The sequence below is a fragment of the Ovis aries genome, chromosome 21, assembly GCF_016772045.2.
Source record: "Ovis aries strain OAR_USU_Benz2616 breed Rambouillet chromosome 21, ARS-UI_Ramb_v3.0, whole genome shotgun sequence".
Taxonomy (NCBI): domain Eukaryota; kingdom Metazoa; phylum Chordata; class Mammalia; order Artiodactyla; family Bovidae; genus Ovis; species Ovis aries.
This window is the reverse complement of record NC_056074.1, coordinates 15,706,969-15,721,132: the sequence shown is the minus strand read 5'-3', so window position 1 is coordinate 15,721,132 and position 14,164 is coordinate 15,706,969. Positions and strand designations below refer to the sequence as shown.

The 14,164-nt window shown below is 38.7% G+C and overlaps 1 protein-coding gene across 1 annotated transcript in view; it reads right to left on the bottom strand.

The window, feature by feature from the left end:
* Positions 1-14,164, bottom strand: part of INTS4 (integrator complex subunit 4) — a 115,310-nt gene that overhangs the window by 14,791 nt on the left and 86,355 nt on the right. The window contains exons 16-18 of the mRNA XM_004019432.5: positions 13,417-13,510; positions 10,839-10,919; positions 8,374-8,504 (exon numbers count right to left, since the gene is read on the bottom strand). Coding sequence (XP_004019481.1) covers positions 8,374-8,504; positions 10,839-10,919; positions 13,417-13,510 — 306 coding nt within the window. The remainder of the gene's footprint in view (positions 1-8,373; positions 8,505-10,838; positions 10,920-13,416; positions 13,511-14,164) is intronic.

Sequence of the window (14,164 nt, the reverse complement as noted above, 5' to 3'; positions counted from 1 at the left end):
GAAACTGAACCTACATGGAAAGACAATGAGCATGTTACACTGTAAAAATTCTATTTCTCTTAAAGGACTCCTAATGGACCTACAGGGAAATATTTGCCAGAATCCCAAGACCCAATTAAAATAGTGAAGTGTTCATTAGGTTCAGTGAATATTCAAAATCAAAGACTATCACAGGCACACTGGGCACCAGATTCAGTTCAGATATAGGACAGGAGCCCAGCTTACGGGCAGCGCAATGTCACATTCTGCCGCTGCAGCAGTCCATGAAGCAATCCACAGAGCTCTCTGGGAGTTTTGACAGCTCAGGTTCAAGGAGATGAGATCTACATCAGGCCAATGTGGAGGCCATTTTCATGGAGAAACCTCATGCCTCATAGGTGCCAATATCTCCTGAAGCAACCTACAATTATACCTTCCAGGGGACCTAAAGGGATATGCTCAGTTGCAAGAATCACTGCACTCAATGAAGGCCAAAGCCTTGGCATGTGTGTCGGGTAATTAGAGTTCACTGATAGTTCCTTCTTGTTGCTATTTAGTCGCTACGTTATGTCTGACTCCTTTGCGATGTCTGACTCCTTTGTGAACCCATGTACTCCATGGACTCCTCTGTCCATGGAAATCTCCACGCAAGCATACTGGAATGGGTTGCCATTTCCTTCTCTAGAGGATCGTCCCGACCCAGGGATCAAACCTGAGTCTCCTACATTGGCAGGTGGGTGCTTTACCACGGAGCCATCTGGGAAGCCCAATAGTTCCTTCTAGTCTATGTGTAATTTTCTTAGAGATCGTTTTTACCACAGCAGTGTCATCTAGTAATAGGGTTGATGTGATCAGATTTCTGGGAAACAGACTTGGAAACCAAAGGTCACATTCTCATGCGAAACGGAAAAAGATTTTGTTACTACTTTGCACACAGACATAGACTATATTCTTTCCTCTCTATTTTGGTTTCTTTGGCCTCACAGTACTTTAAACTTAAATGTATACCTAATTAAACCCAGGCAACATGTCAGGTCAATGTAACTTGCTAATCAAAGAACAGATTTTTCCTTTGATCTTTGTGCATTTTTTTTCTTGTAATTTCTGCATGGAATGTTCCATTTATTTTCATTAATACATTATTAATTTAAGGAATACAGCTCCAGTGAATAAAAAACAAACACTCTTTCCTTATATAAAACATGTAAGATGGACTTCCCTGGTGGTGCAGTGGAGAAGAACTCACCTGCCAATGCAGGGGACATGCACAGCTACTGAGCCTGTGCTCTAGAGACCTCAAGCCACAACCGCTGAAGTCCACATGCTGTGCTGCAGTAGAAGCCCGGACGCCTAGAGCCTATGCTCCACAACAGTAGAGGCCACCACAGGGAGAAAGCCCACGCACCGCAACGAAAGTAAGCTCTCACGCAGCAACAAAGGCCCAGTGCAAGCTAAAACAAGAGGAAGAGTATGGGCTCAAGGTTCTGCATAATCCAGTCTTTAGTAGAAAGACTAAAGACTTTCTACTAAACCTTAAGCTCCATCAGAGTAGGGGCTTCATATTATTCATCGTGTATTTCCTGAAACAAGCAGCTCTTCAATAACTATTTGTTGAATGGATAAATAAATGATAAATGGCAAATGGAAATGTATTCTAAAAGCAACATTCAGTTCAGTTCAGTTCAGTTCAGTTCAGTCGCTCAGTCATGTCTGACTCTTTGCGACCCAATGAATGGCAGCACACCAGGCCTCCATGTCCATCACCAACTCCCAGAGTTCACCCAGACTCACGTGTGATGCCATCCAGCCATCTCATCCTCGGTCGTCCCCTTCTCCTCCTGCCCCCAATCCCTCAGTCTTAATCTGAATTATTTTCCTAAAAAATGTGTAGAACTTGAATCTTACTTAACTCTGAAAAACTACCAGAAGTAGAACTGAAATTTGCTAGTGAGGTTAACCAACTGAAGAACACCAAGGATGAGATGGCTAGAGAGAACTCCAGCTAAGTAGAGACTGAACTGAAAGCAAGTTAGCCAAGTAGTACCTTTTTTTGGCCTGCTTACATACAACCAGTTTGGAGAATTTCCAAGCAGTAAAATATGAAAAGATTTGAGAACTCTTCCCAAACTCCCAAACAGCATAGGTAGCCTCACCTACATGGTACATGAAGTAGGCCTCTACCACTAAGAACACCCCATTTTCAGTGTAAGAGCAAGGCCCACTAGGGAAAACCAAACACTGACTATAACTGTTAGGCAAGCCCATACCAATTACCAATTTAAACTGGTCTAAACTTTCACTTGTAACTATAAAAACACAATGAAAAATTACCAGATGTTATAAGGATGATCAGGAGCTGTCAAGAAAACCAAGAAGACCTCAACGAGATAATTTCAAGGCAAGAAAGCACAGAAACCTTTTTTAAAAATTCTAATAAACAACCTCAGTAAGACTGAAGAGAAGATTTGAAACGATATTGCAATGATACAGCAAGAAAAACTGCTACAAAAAAGCTACAGAAATAAACAATAATACTGAAATCAGTTCAACAGTTGAACACCAGAAGGAAAAATGACGAAAACTGAAATGGTAAATTAAGAGTATGCTGAGGAATTTACTCAGACTACAAAATAAAAAAAGAAACTGAAATTATGAGAGAAAAGATACAATGTAGGAAAAATAGAGCCAGATGATACAATATCCAGTATGAAGATTGAAGCCCACAGAAGAAGTAATTAAAGAAATGATAGAGGGAAAAAAATTCTGAGATAAAACAGAGCTAAGACTTTGAAGTCCCACTAAAGGTCAGTAAGAACAAAGAAAGTAAACACATACCTAGACATATTCAGAAATTTCTGAATTCTAAAAAGAAAAGTTAACAGCTTTGAGAAAAATAAGCTAACTACAAAGGAAAGAGATCAAAACAGACACAGCAATATTTAGTTCTGAAAGAACTCCACTCACGTATGAGAGCAAAAGAAAGGTTTAGATATGCAAAGTCTCCATGAGTACACTACTTATGTACTTATTCTGAAAAACAATTACTAGTGAATGTGTTCCAGTCAGATAGACAGTGAATTAGAACAGGGAATTTTAAAAGGCAACTGTGGGGATTTCCCTGGTGGTCCAGTGGCTAAGATTCTGAATTCCCAATGTAGGGGGCCTGGTTTCCATCCCTGTTGAGAGAACTAGATCTCATGTGCTAGAATTTAAAGACCCTGCATGCAGCAGATAAGACCAAACAGCCAAATAAATAATTTTTTTTTAAAGATAATTGTAGTACAAAAACAGCAGTGGTGGGCAAGTTGGAGCTAAATAATATTGACAATGTGCTTATAAAGATTGATGCAAATTTTGAGAAAGAATTCATAAAATAAGACATACATGAAAAACTGTAATTCAACTTATTGTATAGCACAAGGAACTATAGCCAGTATCTTGTAATAACTTTTAATTAAGTATGATCTGTAAAAATAGGAAATACCTTAAACTCATATTGTAAATCAGCTGCAATTTAAAAAAAGGATAATGTGAAACTAAATTCTAAATTATTTAACAATGTGAGACTAGCAAATAAACTTGTATTTTGATTAAATGTGGTCTTGATAAAGGTGATCATAAATTCTATTTTTAATGCTAATAAATATAAGGTCAATCAATTTATTAAGAATGAGTAAAAATACTATTTATACAACTAAAAAGAGCTAACATTTATTAAGGGTTTATTCTTAATGTGTCAAGCAGCATTTTAAGGGCTTTACATATAATAATTCAGTAATCCTTATAATAACTTTATGACAGAGATCCAGGTACTATCATTGTCCCAGTTTAATTTACAGGAAACAAATCAAGAGATGTTCTTAAGCATCTTGCCCAAGGTTACTAAGTTTGCAAATGAGGGTTAATCTCTGAATCTAAGCTATGAGGCACCCTAGCCCTCTGAACCATTATTTCCTTCTACTGTCTCTAATTTGAATGGCTTAAAACTTGAATAGTATAAAACTGTCAAACCCCTGGAAGAAGAAAGAAACAAAACAATCAATCCAACAAAAATCAAGGAAAAAGAAAGAGAAGCAGGAATGCATACAAATGGAAAATATAAAATAATATATTATGAGGGACTTCTCTGGCAGTTCAAAGCAGGTGGCGCAGGTTTGATTCCTGGTCAGAAAACTAAGATTTTATATGCTACACAGAGGACCAGCACAGCCATATGGCAAAACCAATACAATATTGTAAACTAAAAAAAATAATAATAAAAAAATACCAAATATACTGGAATCTTATTAATGACATGGAAATGTGAAATATCATATTGCTGGATGAAGTAAAAACAAGGCACAATAGACAAATATGTTATGATTCAATCTATATTAAACACACATACTTATAATCTAAACAGATAGTTAGGTTTTTTACAAGCGGTAGATTACCAGAGAACAGACTGTTCGTTTAATCTGAAATATTTAAATGTTTACAATAATTGTATACAAACTGAAAAAGAGATCCACTTTCTTTAAATAAAAAAGTGTAGATGCTATCACAAGCACTTATCTTTTCTTAGCTACAATTGGCACATAGCAGGGATTTAACATTTGCTAAATGAATGTATGGCTATCTCTAAGATTAAGGCACCACCTGATCATATCAGGCCACCATCGAGATAAGCAAAGATATAAAACACTCAGAATGTTCTTCGTAATGTGTTTTTAGGTGCTTACTTAAACACTCATATATTTATTTCTCTACATGATTTTTAGGCTAACACAACTAGTGGACTCAGCATCAAATGTGTCTTCTGTCTGATAGCAAGTTCCTTAAGTACATATTATACGAAACCTATGGTGCCATCATTCCTAAAATGAACTTTTATGAAACACCAAGAAACAAAAACCACTTTCAATCAAACTATAGCACATCATCAAAATATCTGATTTCAGAGAAGTTAAAAATTTTAAATGAACATTTCAGAATCAATGAAATAGAGCAACAGAGCAATTCTCATTCTCAGAAAATCTAACAGCTACCATTATAATGAACTCTTCAGTTCAGTCGCTCAGTCGTGTCCGACTCTTTGCGACCCCACGAATCATAGCACGCCAGTCTTCCCTATCCATCACCAACTCCCAGAGTTCACCCAGACTCACGTCCATCGAGTCAGTGATGCCATCCAGCCATCTCATCCTCGGTCGTCCCCTTCTCCTCCTGCCCCCAATCCCTCCCAGCATCAAAGTCTTTTCCAATGAGTCAACTCTTCGCATGAGGTGGCCAAAGTACTGGAGTTTCAGCTTTAGCATCATTCCTCCCAAAGAAATCCCAGGGCTGATCTCCTTGCAGTCCAAGGGACTCTCAAGAGTCTTCTCCAACATCACAGTTCAAAAGCATCAATTCTTCAGCGCTCAGCCTTCTTCAAAGTCCAACTCTCACATCCATACATGACCACAGGAAAAACCATAGCCTTGACTAGACGGACCTTAGTTGGCAAAGTAATGTCTCTGCTTTTGAATATGCTATCTAGGTTGGTCATAACTTTTCTTCCAAGGAGTAAGCGTCTTTTAATTTCATGGCTGCAGTCACCATCTGCAGTGATTTTGGAGCCCAAAAAAATAACGTCTGACACTGTTTCCACTGTTTCCCCATTTATTTCCCATGAAATGGTGGGACCAGATGCCATGATCTTCGTTTTCTGAATGTTGAGCTTTAAGCCAACTTTTTCACTCTCCTCTTTCACTTTCATCAAGAGCCTTTTTAGCTCCTCTTCACTTTCTGCCATAAGGGTGGTGTCATCTGCATATCTGAGGTTATTGATATTTCTCGGCAATCTTGATTCCAGCTTGTGTTTCTTCCAGTCCAGCGTTTCATGATGTACTAGGTGGTCTGGTATTCCGATCTCTTTCAGATTTTTCCACAGTTTACTGTGATCCACACAATCAAAGGCTTTGGCATAGTCAATAAAGCAGAAGTAGATGTTTTTCTGGAACTCTCTTGCTTTTTCCATGATCCAGCAGATGTTGTACCAAGTACCATGTTAGTGCTTTTACACATTTTACCCCATTCATTATTCATGGCAGAAGACATTATGAAGAGGTGGCAAGAAATACACAGAAGAACTATATGAAAAAGATCTTCACAACCCAGATAATCATGATGGTGTGATCACTCACCTAGAGCCAGACATCTTGGAATGTAAAGTCAAGTGGGCCTTAGGAAGCATCACTAGGAACAAAGCTGGTGGAGGTGAGGGAATTCCTGTTGAACTATTTCAAATCCTGAAAGATGATGCTGTGAAAGTGTTGCACTCAGTATCCCAGCAAATTTGGAAAACTCAGCAGTGGCCACAGGACTGGAAAAGGTCAGTTTTCATTCCAATCCCAAAGAAAGGCAATGCCAAATAATGTTCAAACTACCACACAATTGCACTCATCTCATATGCTAGTAAAGCAATGCTCAAAATTCTCCAAGCCAGGCTTCACAAGTACATGAGCCATAAACTTCCAGATGTTCAAGCTGGTTTTAGAAAAGGCAAAGAAACAGAGATCAAATTGCCAACATCCGTTGGATCATGGAAAAAGCAAGAGAGTTCCAGAAAAACATCTATTTCTGCTTTACTGACTATGCCAAAGCCTTTGACTGTCTGAAAGAGATGGGAATACCAGACCACCTGACCTGCCTCTTGAGAAACCTATATGCAGGTCAGGAACCAACAGTTACAACTGGACATGGAACAACAAACTGGTTCCAAAAGGTCAAGGCTGTATATTGTCCCCCTGCTTATTTAATTTCTATGCAGAGTACATCATGAAAAACACTGGGCTAGAATCAAAGCACAAGCTGGAATCAAGATTGCCAGGAGAAATACCAATAACCTCAGATATGCAGATGACACCACCCTTATGGCAGAAAGTGAAGAAGAACTAAAGAGCCCCTTGATGAAAGTGAAAGAGGAGAATGAAAAAGTTGGCTTAAAGCTCAACATTCAGAAAACGAAGATCATGGCATCTAGTCCCATCACTTCATGGGAAACAGATGGGGAAACAGTGGAAACAGTGTCAGACTTTATTTTTTTGGGCTCCAACATCACTGCAGATGGTGATTACAGCCATGAAATTAAAAGACTCTTCTTGCTCCTTGGAAGAAAAGTTATGACCAACCTAGACAGCATATTCAAAAGCAGAGACATTACTTTGCCAACAAAGGTCCATCTAGTCAAAGCTATGGTTTTTCTAGTAGTCATGTATGGGTGTGAGAGTTGGACTATAAAGAAAGCTGAGTGCCGAAGAATTGATGCTTTTGAACTGTGGTGTTAGAGAAAACAACTGAAAGTCCTTTGGACTGCAAGGAGATCCAACCAGTCCATCCTAAAGGACATCAGTCCTGAATATTCATTGAAAGGTCTGATGTTGAAGCTGAAACTCCAATACTTTGGCCACCTGATGCGAAGAACGGACTCATTTGAAAAGACCCTGATGCTGGGAAAGATTGAAGGCGGGAGGAAAAAGGGACGACAGAGGATGAGATGGTTGGATGGTATCACCGACTCAATGGACTTGCGTTTGGGTAAACTCCGGGAGTTGGTGATGGACAAGGAGGCCTGGCGTCCTGCAGTCCATGGGGTTGCAAACAGTCAGACACAGCTGAGCTACTGAACTGACTGATTCTTCATGGAAACCTTATGAGATAGATACTATCATCATTCTCATTTTATAGGCAGGGAAACAAGGCTCAGAGGGGCTAAAGAAAAAGCAAAACATCTGTCTATAATCAAATAATGAGGAAGTAGAAAGGTCAAGATCTGAACAAAGTAGTCTCACAGCACTGAACAGTCTCAAAATTTGTCTTTACTGCCTAAGACAAAGCACTAGTCCCTTCAGAAGAGAAAACAAAATGGTTCAGGCACGAAATTCTTAAAGAAATCTATCAGAGATCATATAGTACACTTCGTTGCCAGATGAAATCCTATGTTCTGCTGTAGGAAATGAAGAGCCACTGAAGGGTTTTGCCAGGGATCTAATATGATCTAAGAATGGAATTTGGAATATCTCAAGAAATGAAGAGCCTGCAATATCCCTTAGGTGAAAAGTAACACTGAAAGTGTTAGTCACTCAGTCGTGCCTGACTCTCTGTGACCCTATGGACTGTAGTCCACCAGACTCCTCTGTCCATGAGATTTTCCAGGCAGGAATACTGGAGTGGGTTGCCATTTCCTTCTCCAGGGGATCTTCCTGACCCAGGGATCGAACCCAGGTCTCCTACATTGCAGACGGAATCTTTACTGTCTGAGCCACCAGGGAATATAATTTCACGCATCATTAACCTTGGTGAGATCTCTGAATGTATTTTTAGGTGTCTTTAAAAGGACTGGGCCACCCTTTTTTTGCCAACCACACATCTTACCCTCGAGCAGTCCGTGCTGTTACTATAAGTTGCAAGGCTTTGGCCTGCAGCCTCATGTGATGGATAATCACCACCTGCTTGTTCTCCACGCCACTATACATGAACTCCATTTTGTAGGTTTCTTCCATGATCTGTAAGGAAAACAGCAGCACAGAATTTTAAGTGAAACAGATCTGACCAGAATTCTTTTTTTTTTTTTTAAGGTCTATGCTTTAATTCTGAACTGAGATTTTTAAGTGCCTATGTTTATAGAAACTGATATAATTTGAGAGAAATTAATATTCATGTTAAGAGAAATCTTTTAAGTCTTATGAAAAGAATAAATTATTTTGTCAATTAAAATAACAAAGTCATCTGGTAATATTATTCAGCTAATGACATAAAGATATGAAAGTTTAAACACTGATAAAACTGTAAAGCACTGCATGTAACTCTAAAGCAAATTCACTGCACGTGGCAGCAAAAGGATATGTATAGAAACGGAATCTTCAAGAAAGGCCCTCAAGAGTTTAGTATCGGGAACCACTACCCAGCTGTTAGTCATCTAGTCTGCTCCATGAGCTGGGTCTGTCAGAAGGATTTTAGGGAGGGAATCAGTGCAGAAAACAGTATCTGTGACCTCAGCTCAAGCCCAGTGCATCTTAAGCTCTTGTTCTATTCTTTCCAAGGCAGCGACTCCCTCTAATGATGTTTCTGTTTCCCTTCTGTGGTTTTTGAAGGCACTGAGCTGGAGAAACGACTCCAGGTTCTCCTACAACTAACAGTAAGATATATTTCCTAATAACTCAGTGCCTCAGTTTCCCTAACTGTAAACGCAGAAGAAATAGCACCGACATAATAAAATTTAAAGGATTAAACGGGGCATGGAAGGTGCTTAACACAGTAACTGTCACATTAAAGTGAAGCATTAGTCATTCAGTCATGTTTGACTCTTTGTGACCAGGTTCCTCCGTCCATGGGATTTTCCAGGTAAGAATACTGGAGTGGGTTGCCATTTCCTTCTCCAGGGGATCTTCTTGATCCAAGAATCGAACCTAGGTTTCCCATCTTGCAGGCGGACTCTACCTCTGAGCCACCAGGGAAGCCCAACTATTGCATGGCACGGTAATTCCTTTCTCTCTTCCAGATTACTGCTTCCTGGTCCCATCCCTCCCAACATGGCCCATCTCCAGTCTGTAGGCATTAAGTGCTACTCCCCTACAAGCCACATGGTAGGTCTGAGAGGGGGACTAGAGTAGAGATCAAGCAAAATAGTGGAAAGAAAACAGACTCTGGGTATCAGAGGATCTGAGGTCAAGTTTCTGATTTACTACCTATAGCTCTCTGACTATAACCTTGCTGAGCGCTGTTTCATCTGAAAAATGGACTCAATACTTATTCCTACCTAACTGGGTGTGTGTGTGTGGTGTGTGTGTGTTCTGTGTGTGTGCATGCACACGCACCATGGCAGCTTTCAGGACCTTAGTTCTCTGACCAGGGACTAAACCTGTGCCCCCTTTACTGAAAGCACAGAGTCTTAACCACTGGACTGCCAGGGAAGTTCCACCGAATGGGATTATTATGAGGATTAAGTAAAACAGACTTGAAATCATTTCGTGAACTATAATGTAACAGTCATAGTCACCATCATTATCTTCCAACTGGGTCATAATTAGTCATATACAAACTTACTGTTAGGAAGGCATGACCCAGAAGAGCAAATGCCATTACCTAAAAGTGAAGGGAAATTGCTCAAAACTAGGAAGAAAGACACCTGAGGCAAGTAAAATTAAATTCTACTTAATGAACTGAGGAGAAACATAAGGACCCTTAAATATTCAAGAGATGGTTAAAGAAATGAGAGAGATGGTACAGGCTGAAAATATAAACCACCTCAAAATGAGTTCAGCTACATTTTCAGATGAAAGACTCATGATATTATTATTCAGTTTTAGAATATCTGAAATTTGTTGCTGTTTAGTCACCAAATTGTGTCCAACTCTTTTGTAACTGCATGGATTTCCAGGCTCCTATAGCCCACCAAGCTCCTCTGTCCATGGGATTGCCCACGTAAGAATACTGGAGTAGGTTGCCATTTCCTTCTCCAGGGGATCTTCCCCACCCAGGGATCAAACCCTCATCGCTTTCATTGGCAGACAGATTCTTTACCACTGAGCCAACAGGGAAGCCCCCATTTCTGAAACACAAATTAGTAATATTTTAGAACACAAAAGAAATCTTAGAAATCAGAGGGATTAAGTAACTTGCTCTTTATCACTCAGCAAATTAGAGGCAGACATGGGAACAGAACAGAAAGCCAGTGCTGTGTCCCCTAATTATGCTGTCCCTCATCTCACTATCTTCTGCCACAGACTGGAAGTAGGGAGCCACAGCAGAGCCTTGTGAAGTCCTCTGACTCTAACTGACTTAGAGAACACCATTTCTGGACAAATACCTATCTGAGGAGAAGGTCTCAATAAGCTTACCTGTTTTGCTGCTGCTGAGGCCAAATCACTCTGTTTCAAATATAAAGGGGCGGCCACATTCCACAGCTTTTCCTGCAGGGCCTAACAAGTCAGCAAAGGATAGAACCAGAGGTCAAAAAGGGTGCCATATCATTTGAGACTTTTTTTGTTTTGCTTTGAAAATTTACTGTGATCAAGACCTCCTCTCAGTCTTACTCTTTTAAGCCAAAGTAGAGACCAATGATTTGGGCCAAATGCAATCCTCCCCTATTCAATTTGTGGCCCAAAGACCCCATGCACCAGACCATAGCCTGCAAGCAGAGTGCAGGAGACATGAAGGCCTCATCACAGTGTCCAGGCAAGCTAGGCTTCTGAGGCTCTGGGACCTCCTGATCTCAAAGCCCATGGACTACCCTGACAGCCCAGACCCTTCATCCTTGATTTGGTTCCTTTTTCTTTGCTCTATGCTCACTATCTGTGAACAGCCCCATCACCTGACCAACATACTCAAATAAAAAATCAAGAAGCTTTCCTAGATTCCTTGCTCTCTAACTCTCTATATTCAAAACTATCACTTATAGCCACGAATTTTACCTTCCATCTCTCTCCTCTCCTATCCATCCCTATGGCATCTCATCTAAACCTCTGCTATAGTCTCTTATTTTCACAGTCCTTCTTAATTAGAGACATAATGACAGTTCAGAAAACCTAGACTTACACTGTCCAAAAGAAACATAAAACATTAGCCATGGATGTGATTTTACATTTTCTAGTAGTTACATCTTTGAAATTAAAAAAAAAAGACAGAAAAATAACAATAACCAAAAAATGTAAAAAGAGACAGGTGAAATTAATTTAAGAATACAGTTTATTTAACCCAGTATATATCACTATGCAATCAATATTTTAAAAATTATTAATGAGATAGTTCACATTTTTTCACACTAAGTCTAAGAAATCCAGTGTGTATTTACACTTACAGCACATCTCAATATGAACATTTAAAGTGCTCAACAGTTACATGTACCTAGTGACTATCAGACAGTGGCAAGTCTGGAGTATTAACATAGAAATTTTTAAATTATACTACTAAATCATACTACCACTAAACAGAGTTACTGCTTTTGAATATTTGCTTCCAATAATTTCTCATAAACATGTTTTTTATATAGTTGTAGTTGTAGAAATCAGAGTAATTTTGTATGCTTTTTGGGGTGTGTGTGCACTAAGTCACTTCAGTCATGTCTGGCTCTTTGCAATCCTATGGACTGTAGCCCACCAGGCTTCTCTGTCCATGGAATTTTCCAGGCAAGAATACTGAAGTGGGTTGCCATTTCCTCCTCTAGGGGATCTTCCTGACCTAGGGAGCGAACCTGCGCCTCTTAGGACTCCCACACTGGTAGGTGGGTTCTTTTCCACTAGCACCACCTGGGAAGCATTTGGGTATATAACATTATATCACATTTTGAAGTAATCTCTTCTCTTTTCCTACTAAAGAGAAGTAGATTCTTTTCAAAGGCCTTCTGGTATTCCAGAGCAGAAGATAGCAAGCCAAGGAAGAAGGAAGACGACCAATGATGACATGGCACTCACTATGTACCAGACAATAGACCAAGGGTTTTCACATGCTGCTTGCTACCAAGTATTACCCGGGTAGAGTAATTATTAGCCTTGTTTTATAGAAACTTGGAAAAGCCAAATAACTGTGCAAAGGGACGTTAAGGAACTTTTGGGGGTAATGGAAATGTTTTACATCTTAACTGTGCTAGTGGTTACAAAGGTATATATATTTGAAAGAATCTATCTAGCCAATTTAGGACTGTTTAAATCCCAACCTACTTCAGTGTACACATCCACTTTTACATGTATACATACACCTCATCACCCTAAAATCACATATCTTACAGTGGCTAATAATTTCTGACTCCTCCATTCTGACTTTGGTCAAATATCACTAACAGCTTTGAAGACTAACAACACTTAGAACTAAAGCCAAGGTAAGTTTTATCAAGTGAGAGGGCTCTCCAAAATCAAAAGTCTGAATTAACAGCAGAACTCTGCTGCAGAAGCTGACAGCTATCGAGCTAGTTTAATTGGTTTTCAACTCGGTAAACTGAAATAGCCTTTTGGTACTAACTTGGTACACACACACACATACATATATATATGTAATCTAACTACCTACTATGAAATGCCAGCAAGTTGGCCCTTTTAAGAGCAATGAAATCAACCTTTAACTAATTTGACTTTGACCAAATGAAATTAGCATTACAAATATATATATGTTTATATAAGATCTTTGCTAATCAAATTATTAAAAACAGTTAAAATCCTTGGGATTCTAATGCAACTAATTATCCAATCTGCTCCAATTATATAATAAAAGAATTCTCCCAAATTAAAAAATTAAAATTCCTATATGAGTTAACAATTCTTTAATTAGAGACAAATGTAATTATACTTCAGAGTACATAATTTCCCCATTGCTAAGCAGTTGCATAAGACCATATATTTTTCCACTTAAGACCTCAAACACTGCTGAATCCATTAAAGCGCATTCTTAGCATCATATTCAAGAACAAAATGGATTCAAACCAACCTTAATGAGAAGAAGTTGACACCTAAGATAGGTAGCAGAGAAATCAGCTACTCCTGCCAATTCAGACTGAAGTTCTCCAAGCCTTTGCAGATCCCTGCCATAAATAAAACCCCAAGTCAAACAGAGAATAAGGATAATGACAACAATTAAAGATCATGTCAAAAGCATTTACCATTTTATACCTAGTAAATTGGTTTAAAAAAAAATTTAAATGACAGAACCCAGTGCTGAAGTGGTTATAATGAAACTGGTTCACTTATATTTTGCTAGCAGTTTAAGTTGATATAATTCTTCTGGAAAGTAAAACTGTAATACATTACAAAAGGCACACATATAATCAAATAATTTGATAAGTAGTTTTATCCTGAGAGATAGCAGGGAAATATTCAAAACAAATGAAATGTTTTATGCCCCACAATATTCACTGTTGTATGGACTATTACAGTAAAACAAAGTAATTATTTAAATAGTTAATGGTAAAGGAATTATTAAATAGATTACTGTACATCCAGTCAATGGAATATTTTACAAGTGTTAAAATATAATATGGCAATAAGGTATATGATCTCAACTATATAAAAACTATACACACACACACACACAAGAAAAAGACAGCAAACTGTTTTCTGGATAGAGGAATTAGGGTTGTTTTCATTGCCTTCTCCCAACTATGCTTTATTTTCCAAATGTTTTATACAATGGACAAGTAAGTTTTATATCATCAGAAAAAAATTTTTTGAAGCACTGT